Source organism: Saccoglossus kowalevskii, chromosome 12, assembly GCF_978046115.1.
Source record: "Saccoglossus kowalevskii chromosome 12, keSacKowa6.1, whole genome shotgun sequence".
Classification (NCBI taxonomy): domain Eukaryota; kingdom Metazoa; phylum Hemichordata; class Enteropneusta; family Harrimaniidae; genus Saccoglossus; species Saccoglossus kowalevskii.
Genome location: NC_140652.1, coordinates 28,113,073 through 28,125,600, shown reverse-complemented (window position 1 = coordinate 28,125,600; position 12,528 = coordinate 28,113,073). Strand labels below are relative to the sequence as shown.

The following is a 12,528-nucleotide window of genomic DNA, read 5'->3' as shown; positions in this document are numbered from 1 at the left end:
AGAAATCTGCTACCACGGTATTTACGCACTATGTGGTCTGCTTTGGTGCCATGTATTTGTCTATATTTACTTTTCCGTCCATATACTTTGATTAGTCAATATGTACTTGTAGTACTATATTTGATAATCATGGCCTTCATTCCACCGATTATTATTGGTTTTCTTATAAGAGGGTTATCCTAAACTAACACCTATGTAGTCAATTTGTAAAATTATATTAAATTATCGTTCGGATTATGATAAACTCGGAATTAGGTAAACATAATCGTTTGTGGAAAAGATAGCAACATAGTTGTGTGAAGAGGAACTTAATTGCACGGTCACTTATTTCTCTCTACTTTATTAATTGATAAATATGACAAGTACATTTTATATCATGCGTACTACAGTACTTTATTCCGATGTGTTTGTTATCAGTAGAATGACATGCCATGGTTAGCGATATATCAGCTTTAACTTCCTGGTTAACGGCCCTGTGTAAGAACAAGTATTAAAATGTAATTATAAATAGGTCAAATCAAGAAGATCATATTGCTGAACAGATATATTATTGATTTGATGACGTCACCAAATTTCAGGGTATTTCACAAACCACATGAATGGCTACTCACCAACACCATATGGCGGGGAATGTCCACTTCCTGTTTTGTATTTCCGTAATTTCGTAAATCTGTCACATGTTAATAACACAAAATAATGTGTGATCGTAAACTATTTGGGACACACAATGACTACGAACAATGAAGTGATTTATTATATTCTCGTATATTAGCATGTATTGCAGTTTCTATTATCTGTCAATTAACAATCATTTGTGTTTATACGGCGTGAATAATATATTGTTAATTTAATTCTACTAAAAATTACCTCTTTCTCCGTGTGGTCTCTTTTCTATCTCTACAATTAAGAACATGTGCAACGTTAATTGGCACATTTTCGAAATGCTAAAGGGGTAAAGGGTAAGTTATGCGATATTCAATCTTAGTTATTCTCGATCCTTGCGCAATTGGTCACTGACGCACTTTCGTTTGTAATAAAATATTGATTTCGTGTTTTCATATACGTATTATGTTTCAGTCCAAGAATGTAGATGTCAAGCATGTGAAGTATATGTTTGTAACATTTACCAACTCCTGGTCTCCAATCTTTTTTCTCTATTTTTACAATTAAGCGAATATTCATCAATGACATTGAAACGATTAAAAGGGTCGCATGTGTTCTACTTTTATGTTGATATTATATATTTTATAGAATTGTCATAAATCATAAGGCTTCACAGCATATTATTTTCACATGATTAAAAAATTAGTTTTTATTCTGGTGCATCATTTATGGCGGGAAATGCAAATGTTGTTTTGCAATATGTAAACAAACCTACATAACTGTGGACAAAATTATGTAGTATATAAATTATTATGGTAATTTTTACGAATAATAATCTAAGCATCTTAAAATAATTTAGATTCCATATACTCATTAGTTTCCCTTTTCATTGTCTTTATCAATATCAGTATATACTTCACATAACACATCTTCTCGTCTTAATACTGTTATGGGTTTTAAAAATGTAAACAAGTATACGTCATTTTTATTCATTTTGACATATGACTAATGATGTTAAAAACCATGTTGTTGAACATGAAACTAGTCACGGATTATGAAGGAAGTGTAAATAATATACATAATGCTATTGGGCTAAATTACAATTACTTGATTTTACCTTTATCTCGTAGCAAATCTCTCTTTTCTGCCACTACAATTAAGAATATATGCACAAGCGTTAGAATGTAAAGATGGTGTTTATATGAACAACACTAGCTATTCCATTTAAACAATAAAAAGGTCGCTAGTTTTCTGCTAATATATTCGTTATTTAAAGGACGCATTCGTGCCTGATATTATTCTTATGAAATCTATTTATTGTAGTCATATGATGCAATTTATTTCTGAACAAATGTTGGAAGCGACGCGCATAATGCTGTGCAAATGTAAATAAATGTAAACCACTGTTCGCCTAATAGTGTTTATAATTTTGTATAAACACTAAAATATTCATGTTTTTTTACTCCTGTTTGCAAAGCACACAATGGAAGTCTTTGCGGTTAGTGTATCTGTTTCACTGCAATCTCAAGAACCAATTATTTGAGTTTAAAGAGATTTGATTGAAATCCGAGCACAATAATTACCCAATTCGCATATTAATTAGCCAAATATAAGCATTTCAATTGTTTTTTCATGTAGTTTTAAAAATATTTAAATGAAACTTAGCACATAATTGTTCTGGAATAATACTTAGACCTGATTAGTTTTTTGTTGAAATCTGTGCATACTCTTTGCCTAATTTACATATTAATTAGTCATGTACTATTCAACTGATTTCAATGAGACTTTTTATATGTCTGGAATAAAGCAAAGACCTGATATTTTTTAGTTTAAATCCCTCGCCTATAATCTACATAATTTGCATATTAATTAACGAATTTCGTGTCTTTTCATTGTTTTCTCATGTAACAGATTCAATGAAACTTGATACATAGATACTTTTTGACAATGCCCAGATTGGCATCATGCGTGTTGATAGAGATAGAATATACATGTTGTTGTTGGTGGTGGTTAAATAAATGTTACTTAAATTTACCTTCTCTTTGTATCCGACCACTTTTCTTTGCCACTGAAATTGTGAAAATATACACCAAACTTAAAATTAGATTTTATGTATCCTAAAGTATGTAGACATCCCAGAACAATATTATAAAGCATCTTTACACGTAAAATAGATAAAGTGTTCGTCATCGCCTTGTATAGATAGTTAATCATTCCCAGACATGCTGTTTCTCTGGCAACTAGATCGATATCTCTAGCAAAATATATCCGATTAATAAGTAATTAATTCTGACACTTTATAAAGAATCGAGAATCAAGAAGTTATGAATAAACAAATAAACTCTGAAACTTGGGTTTCAATGGATACCTTATCTGTGCCTGAATGTAATAAAGTTGTCTTTGTAACAAAGACAGTTGCTCTTGGAAAATTTGTGGAAATTCATTTATAACTTGCTCACAGTCACGTAAACATACGTAGGCTTGTAGGAGGTGATTAACCATGCGACCACAGAATACATATATACATATACTTGAATCAGTGAGTAACAAGCTAACCTGGATTATTTTAGTATCATTTAGGTACGTCATAAAATCGACAATATTGTATGTATGTTTGTCCGCAGCACTAACGTTAACATTCATGAGGAGCTACAGTCTCAACAATTTGGCAAATACAAACAAGAGTAGCATTTCCCTGCAAAGGGTTTGATCCGGGAGTTTTTTTTTACAAATCTACACATGTGAACAAAACATTTCAATAAAATGTTGCCCAGGTCAAACAGTCATGCTTCTTTGTATGAAAAAGGCAGAAACAATTCACAAGAATACAAGAAAAGAGCAAACATTTAACAATAGAATATTAACTGAATATCCCTAAATGAATAATGAGGGGTTTCATGGTATATTGCCACACGCGGCTTCAAAATACAGCATATCAACGTATATAAACCCTAAAAAAATATTGTTCATGGACGCCATATTATTAAACATCGCTTTATCTTATTTATATTAGCGCTTCTGGTCTCAATTGTTAACAAAAGGCCTTGCCTTACCGTCACTTTATTACATGTGATTAAACAAAATTACACATTTATATAGTGGTCAATATATTTCTGGTCACATTAGCAAGCTTTCGCACAACAAATTCTATCAGTAATAGCACGAGAGGTTGACAAACAGCACAGTTGGAACGTTATAATCTTCGTTTCTACGCTCTCAAATAATCACAAAACGATACTTGGAAGTCACAAAATTTATATCTCAGGCGCTAAGTTTGGAAAAAGAATTTGAATTTTACTAAACTGCGTTTGCAGCTGATTGCAGCCTAATTTACCGTTTTAAACAAAGAGTCCGGGTATGCCAAAAATATCACCCAAGTGCGGCATCTTGTTATCTCTGAGCATTGTTTGCACATGCTAAAGAAAATGATATTTCACCAGTCTCGGTAACCAACTCGCTGCTAACTGTATTAATAACTCTGGCACCATAAAGTACGTTAACAATTTAAGTGTTATTTAGCGTAATGTGGCTAGGCGAATTGCAATTACCACTAAAAAATGAACAATACTCATACTCCGGGTGTCCCGAAGTATTTTTTCAGTGTTAGTTAACGATAATCGATACCAGAATTCCTACAATGAATTAGGGAATGATATGTCATGTCTCTCATTATATCAACCGTAATTTGAATAGAGACAAAAGTAATATTAATAGTAATGTGAACAAATTATATTAATATAATCAAATCGCTATTAATAAGTTAATAAAAGGCGGAACTTTGTAAGTGCATTAATGTATTACTTCCATTCTTATTTAACAATATTACTTTAATTTTGGATCTAATAATAAATGCAATAAAACATACGAATACTTCGGTTATTTCTAAATACGCCGTGAGAAATATACTGTGACGGGTGGTGGGAGGTAATTCAACCTGAAAGATGTGATGACAATTATATTTTTATTATTTTTAATTGTTCCCGCACGAAAACGTTGATAAGTTGCCCTCGTGTCAAATTATCCAATAACATGACTTTTTAGAGGTGTGATTTTGTAATGTATATATTTATATAGCAACTAAATACTTGACGACGTCACGCACAACGTCACGTTGTCTGTCATAAAGCTGGTTAGTTTGTTTGCATCAGTCAAAATAACTTGTCATCTCTTATCCCCGGCAGCCACAAACGTGCATGCATAGGTTAATTACCAACAGTCCATACAAAGTTCTCATTTAGTGCGGGGTAGAGAACCAATAAGAGAAAGGTACCTTGACCATTAACAGAGTACCATAGCCATTACTCGAACTCACAACCCGGCAAATCACACAACTTGGAGTTTGAGCTTTATTTGACATAATACTAATAAACAACACAAAATGCATGTCTCGTGTTTGAGATCAAATAGTAAGCATCATCTTAATGGAGATTAAAGCCTTTAAAGTGAAGATGATTCAAGGAAACTGGTACTGGAAGTAACAGACTATATTAACTGCTGGGTTTTACTTAAACACAAAGTACAACGTATAGACAGTTTCAGTGAGAAGCTTGTCACCTTTACACAATATTGTGTACAAAATAGAGAGAATTAAATTCGCCATCTCTCGTGCCTAAAACATTTCATTTGTGTTATAAGTGATCTGCTTGCACACTCTATCAACATCCTCTTCTGAGAGCCGTCCGTATGTACAACCGAACATGTGTAGCTTGTTCGTGTACGCCCTAAATTCAAAGTCGTCGTCCAACCTCAACTTCCCAAGCCACAACAGTTTGTTCGAACAGTGTCCAGTAGCGATTTGTCACTAATAGTTAAACAGCTGTGGTTTGAATTGACTTAGTATTAGTATTTATGTTACCAATGCGTCTCCCAAACTGTAAATATAGTAGAGACTAAAAGATAACGGAATTGGCGTTAATGATGTGTGATCGGGAATGCAAATGAGTCTGAATGTTTTATCATTTTGAATACGCGATGTGTTGAGTAATGCAACTATTCGTATTTGTACTACAAAGATGACATACGTGATAACTTGCCAACTTTGAGAAAACCTTCAATATCTGCAACCAGGAGAAACACACAGTATATTACCATCATTGATTTATAGCTTGCCATCTTTCTGTAAAAAGAAAATTGCAATAAGAGGCAATTGAAGTGGTAATGTATTGAGTAGAATAGTAATTGCAATATCACAAAACCCTCGTCTGTCGTCCTGTCTATATCAGTATCCATCAACACATAATAAAACAAATATTATTTTTTGGAATGCGTTGGAGCCTAGTAGCATTCAACCTGTTTATTACTTTGGATGTCATCCACCCTTGGGCTTTTAACAATACATGTTTACATGAAACAGTGAACTGCATTTCCAGTACCTGTATAAAGAATACTGTGGATTGTGTTTCCACATGTATATGCATGTATAATGACCTGCGTATGAAAGAGGTTTTGTTTTTACCATCTGTATATAGGAGATTGTGGATGTTTGTCATTGGCTGTATACAGGGAACATCTGACTGCATTTCTATATCTTGTGAAAAAACAACTCAGTTTTACTTTATGCTTAAACGGTACAATTGTTTTCAATACCTGTCATAAAAAATGGCGGACCGTGTTTCTACTACCTGTGTACAAGTATAAATTTAATGCATTCAGGAGTAGTCACTATTTTATTCACTGAACACCAGAATGCTTACCCACTAAGTGTGTACGTAATACACGTTTGTATTTTAACATTCTGTATGTAAGATGTCGGGTTCCTTTTCATGCCTAAATGGTACAATGGCCTTGTTTTCAATGTATGTTCCTATGGGATGGCAGACTGTATTTCTATCGCTTGTATACAAACTACTGTTAACCCAATTTATATACAGGGTTTAATGGAGTCTATTTCCATCCTCTGTACGTAGAGGATATTAGACTGTTTCTATTACTTGTATAGCTGGGACTAGTCTCCTGTACCAGAATGTATTTCCACTTACTATGTATGAAATATATTCTATTTCAAGTATAAGTGAAAATATTATCTGTTTCTGGCGTAGACGTAGTGCATTTCTACTGCCTGGAAATATGTTGTGTGAACAAAGTCACCAATCTGTAAATATGGAATATGTTGGTCCTCGATACTCTACCTGTGTACAGTCACACAACACAGAATACCTGCTGTATACTGTTCTAAAATAGTGTATAGAATATGTGAAAACGAAAGCGCAAAAATTCAAATCTCTAACACCATAGAATAATTGCATGCCCAGGTAACGACAGAATTTTGTCTGACGAGCAGCGGTCTAATTATACATGACTTTGACTAAATATCAACTATAATCATCCTATCTAGTAAAATAATATTAATCTGAATAATGAAGTTTGATATACGTAACTTACGATGTAATTTTGATCTGCTTGTGGTGAATGCTTCTTCCTTTATTATCAGGTAGAATGTGTCATAGGGCATGGAGGGGATTTACCACTGTATTTTTGTTTAAATACCAGGCGATATCAGACGTTGTAGTTAAAATTGTTGACAAGAGAACACACCCATATATATCTATCATATGTTATCATCCAGTACGTATGCATAACATTTTAAATTGAAAATTGAAATAAGAGGCAATTGAAGTGGTAATGTATTGAGTGGAATAGTAATTGCAATATCACAAACCGTCGTCTGTCATCCTGTCTATATCAGTATCCATGAACACATAATAAAACAAATATTATTTTTTGGGTTGCGTTGGAGCCTAGTAGCATTCAACCTATTTATTACTTTTGGTGTCATCCAGCCATGGGCTTTTAACAATACATGTTTACATGAAACAGTGGACTGCATTTCCAATACCTGTATAAACAATACTGTGGATTGTGTTCCCACATGTATATGCATGTATAATGACCTGCGTATGAAATGAGTTTTGTTTTAAACATCTGTATATAGGAGATTGTGGATTTTTGTCATTGGCTGTATATAGGGAACATCTGACTGCATTTCTATATCTTGTGAAAAAAACAACTCAGTTTTACTTTATGCTTAAACGGTACAATTGTTTTCAATACCTGTCATAAAAAATGGCGGACCGTGTTTCTACTACCTGTGTACAAGTATACATTTAATGCATTCAGGAGTAGTAACTATTTTATACACTGAACACCAGAATGCTTACCCACTAAGTGTATCCGTAATACATGTTTGTATTTCAACATTCTGTATGTAAGATGCCGGGTTCCTTTTCATGCCTAAAGGGTACAGTGGCCTTGTTTTCAATGCATGTTCCTATGGGATGGCAGACTGTATTTCTATCGCTTGTATACAAACTACTGTCAACCCAATTTATATACAGGGTTTAATGGAGTCTATTTCCATCCCCTGTATGTAGAGGATATTAGACTTTTTGTATTACTTGTATAACTGGGACCAGTCTCCTGTACTAGAATGTATTTCCACTTACTGTGTATAAAATACATTCCATTTCAAGTATAAGTAAAAATATTATCTGTTTCTGGCGTAGACTTAGTGCACTTCTACCGCCTTTAAATATGTTGTGTGAACAAAGTCACCAGTCTGTAAATATGGAATATGTAGGTCTTCGTTTCTCTACCTGTGTACAGTCACACAGAACAGCATACTTGCTGTATACTGTTTTAAAATAGTGTATAGGGTATACGAAAACGCGAAAATTCAAATCTCTAACATCATAGAATAATTGCATGCCCGGGACATGACACAATTTTGTCTAAGGAGCAGCGGTCTAATTATACATGAGTTTGACTAAATATCAACTATATTTATTCTATCTAGTAAAACAATATTAATCTGAATAATGAAGTTTGATATACGTAACTTACGATATAATTTTGATCTGCTTGCGGTGAATGATTCTTCCTTTGTTATCAATGTAGAATGTGTCGTAGGGCATGGAGGGGATTCACCACTGTATATTTTTTTATTTTTGTTTTAAATACCAGGAGATATCAGACGTTGTTGTTAAAATTGTTGACAAGAGAACACACCCATATTTATCTATTATATGTTATCCTCCTGTACGTATGCATTTCAAATTGAAAATTGAAATAAGTGGCAATTGAAGTGGTAATGTATTGAGTAGAATAGTAATTGCAATATCATAAACCCTCGTCTGTCGTCCTGTCTATATCAGTATCCATCAACACATAATAAAACAAATATTATATTTTTGGGTTGCGTTGGAGCCTAGTCGCATTCAGCATATTTATTACTATTTATTACTTACAATTGTTTTAAATACCTGTCATAAAAAATGGCGGTCCGTGTTTCTACTACCTGTGTACAGGTATAAATTTAATGCATTCAGGAGTAGCCACTATTTTATACACTGAACACCAGAATGCTTACCCACTAAGTGTATACGTAATGCACGTTTGTATTTTAACATTCTGTATGTAAGATGCCGGGTTCCTCTTCATGCCTAAAGGATACAGTGGCCTTGTTTTCAATGCATGTTTCTATGGGATGGCAGACTGTATTTCTATCGCTTGTATACAAACTACTGTAAACCCAATTTATATACAGGGTTTAATGGAGTGTATTTCCATTTCCTGTAAGTAGGGGATATTAGACTGTTTCTATTACTTGTATAACTGGGACTAGTCTCCTGTACCAGAATGTATTTCCACTTACTATGTATAAAATATATTCCATTGCAAGTATAAGTAAAAATATTATCTGTTTCTGGCGTAGACTTAGTGCACTTCTACCGCCTGGAAATATGTTGTGTGAACAAAGTCACCAGTCTGTAATTATGGAATATGTAGGTCCTCGTTACTCTACCTGTTTAAAGTTACAATACACAGAATACCTGCTGTATACTGTTTTAAAATAGTGTATAGAATATGTGAAAACGAAAACGCGAAAATTCAAATCTCTAACACCATAGAATAATTGCATGCCCGGGACATGACAGAATTTTGTCTGAGGAGCAGCGGTTTAATTATACATGAGTTTGACTAAATATCAACTATAATCATCCTATCTAGTAAAATAATATTAATCTGAATAATGAAGTTTTATATACGTATCTTACGATGAATTGTGATCTGCTTGTGGTGAATACTTCTTCCTTTGTTATCAGGTAGAATGTGTCAAAGGGCATGGAGGGGATTTACCACTGTATAATTTTTATTTTTGTTTTAAATACCAGGAGAAATCAGACGTTGTTGCTAAAATTGTTGACAAGAGAACACACCCATATGTATCTATCATATATTATCATCCAGTACGTATGTATAACATTTTAAATTGAAAATTGAAATAAGAGGCAATTGAAGTGGTAATGTATTGAGTAGAATAGTAATTGCAATATCACAAAACCCTCGTCTGTCGTCCTGACTATATCAGTATCCATCAACACATAATGAAACAAATATTATTTTTTGGGTTGCGTTGGAGCCTAGTCGCATTCAGCATATTTATTACTTACAATTGTTTTCAATACCTGTCATAACAAATGGCGGTCCGTGTTTCTACTACCTGTGTACAGGAATAAATTTAATGCATTCAGGAGTAGCCACTATTTTATACACTAAACACCAGAATGCTTACCCACTAAGTGTATACGTAATACACGCAAGTTGGTTTGTATTGTAACATTTTGTATGTAAGATGCCGGGTTCCTCTCTATGCCTAAAGGGTACAGTGGCCTTGTTTTCAATGCATGTTCCTATGGGATAGCAGACTGTATTTATATCGCTTGTATACAAACTACTGTAAACCCAATTTATATACAGGGTTTAATGGACTGTATTTCCATCCTCTGTAAGTAGGGGATATTGAGTTTCTATTACTTGTATACCTGGGACTAGTCTCCTGTACCAGAATGTATTTCCACTTACTATGTATAAAATATATTCCATTTCAAGTATAAGTTAAAAAAATATTATCTGTTTCTGGCGTAGACTTAGTGAATTTCCACTGCCTGCAAATTTGTTGTGTGAACAAAGTCACCAGTCTGTAAATATGGAATATATTGGCCCTCGTTACTCTACCTGTGTACGTCACACTACATAGCATACCTGCTGTATACGGTTCTAAAATAGTGTATAGAATATGTGAAAACGAAAACGCGAAAATTCAAATCTCTAACACCATAGAATAATTGCATGCCCGGAGCAGCGGTCTAATTATACATGAGTTTGACTAAATATCAACTATATTTATTCTATCTATTAAAATAATTTTAATCTGAATAATGAAGTTTGATATACGTAACTTACGATGTAATTTTGATCTGCTTGTGGTGAATGATTCTTCCTTTGTTATCAGGTAGAATGTGTCATAAAGCATGGAGGGGATTCACCACTGTATAATTTGCATTTTTGTTTTAAATACCATAAGCTATCAGACGTTGTTTTTAAAATTGTTGACAAGAGAACACAACCATATGTATCTATTGTGTGTTATCATCCAGTATACATGCATAGCATTTTATATTTTTTTGCTAGCGCCTTTAATTTGGAAATATGTTGTATTTCATTATGATGTGCATTCAATCAGATCATAAGAGCCCCCCCCCCACAAACATTGACTATAAAAATTACTATAATTTATTTTAACAATATAATGTCAACGATAACGGCGACATTTTAAACCACATCGCTATCAATAACTAGAACAGCAAATAAATTGCGGTTGTCCAAGCATACGCATGCGATTTATATTTAAACTTATTTATCCATGTATACAGCATCTCTCAGTAAAGAATTTTTGCTATAATGCATCTTTTGAAATGAGATATGCACACTCCATTGATCACAGAAGAAGCTTCCGAAATTAAAGCAATAGACACAAGATAAGTTTAAGCACTCACAACACCTAGATACTAAAACACAAATTTCAGTTCAATGTGTACAGTGGATCTATAGGCGATGTATTGCTGTTTTGCAGTGAAAACAAAGGGAAGGAAAATGTCACGTGGCCGCTGAAGTTTTAATTCGCGAAACTCTGCAACAAAATATTGCAAATACCTAAGATCTCAGAAAAGAATCTAAATTGTCCGTGAAATCAGTATAAAACATTGATGATGAACACCGCACGATCACTATGTTGTTATTCATGACATAGGTAGGGTTAAACAAAATTCCAGTTTAACTTCAATCCAAGATGGTTGCCAAACCAGGTGACTATTCAAAATTGTTAAAGTCAAATGCATCAATGAGTATTATTATATGAGTATAGAGATTTGATACACTTCACGGAGCATTTTTTTTTATAGAAGGCTTGATGACAAAACGGGCAAAGAATAGATATGTGCATATTTAATGGTGTTTATGACCAGTAATATTTTTTTCCAAATCTGTTCACATGTGCACAACACCAAGTTAGTAGTTAATATATATGTAACAGATCCCAGGGAATTATATATAATTAGTGAGGTTACATGAATAGCGAATAGGTCATCCACATCTCTTTGTTTTGTGCATAATTTAACATCAGTAGTGTACTAATTAGTTATTTTTTGTAGTTGTAGCACCTATTAGAAACAAATATTCCAAATGTTTTTGCAAAACCTCCAAGATGGCGACAAAATCACGTTATTGGTCAAAATTATATTATTTGTCTCGTACTTGGTCATACTATAGAGCCAAACCATGTGATCAACAATAACACATTTTTCAAACTTAGATGTGCTTCCCGTATGAAAGCGGAAAAACAAATTTCAGATCAATGTGTTTGTTTATTCTCAAGAAGGGGATTTTCAATCGTGCTTTGTGGGAAAAATCACGGCACTGCTAAATTTGATTGCCCATGAGACAACAATCATTAGTGATTAGTGCGTGGTGGTTGTGAAGAAAAAGAGTTTCAAACGTTTTTGTCAAGCTGCTGATTTCTATTACACATGATTTGTAAAATATGCCATAACAAATATGATGGCCTAAACTATCAGAAAATTATCGAGT

The 12,528-nt window shown here is 33.5% G+C and overlaps 1 protein-coding gene across 3 annotated transcripts; it reads right to left on the bottom strand.

The window, feature by feature from the left end:
* Positions 1 to 324: 324 nt before the first annotated feature.
* Positions 325 to 9,732, bottom strand: LOC144355217 (uncharacterized). Of its 3 annotated transcripts, none has more exons than XM_085506226.1 (7): positions 9,657 to 9,732; positions 5,625 to 5,719; positions 2,639 to 2,671; positions 1,721 to 1,753; positions 868 to 897; positions 612 to 670; positions 325 to 473 (listed from the first exon to the last, which is right to left on the bottom strand). In XM_085506226.1, the coding sequence occupies exons 2-7, from the start codon at positions 5,713 to 5,715 to the stop codon at positions 465 to 467; spliced, it is 255 nt and encodes an 84-aa protein (XP_085362352.1). In that variant the 5' UTR covers positions 5,716 to 5,719; positions 9,657 to 9,732; the 3' UTR covers positions 325 to 464. The 3 variants fall into 3 exon arrangements, with proteins under 3 accessions (XP_085362352.1, XP_085362350.1, XP_085362351.1); XM_085506224.1 differs by lacking the exon at positions 9,657 to 9,732 and adding an exon at positions 8,443 to 8,557; XM_085506225.1 differs by lacking the exon at positions 9,657 to 9,732 and adding an exon at positions 6,985 to 7,088.
* Positions 9,733 to 12,528: the final 2,796 nt, after the last annotated feature.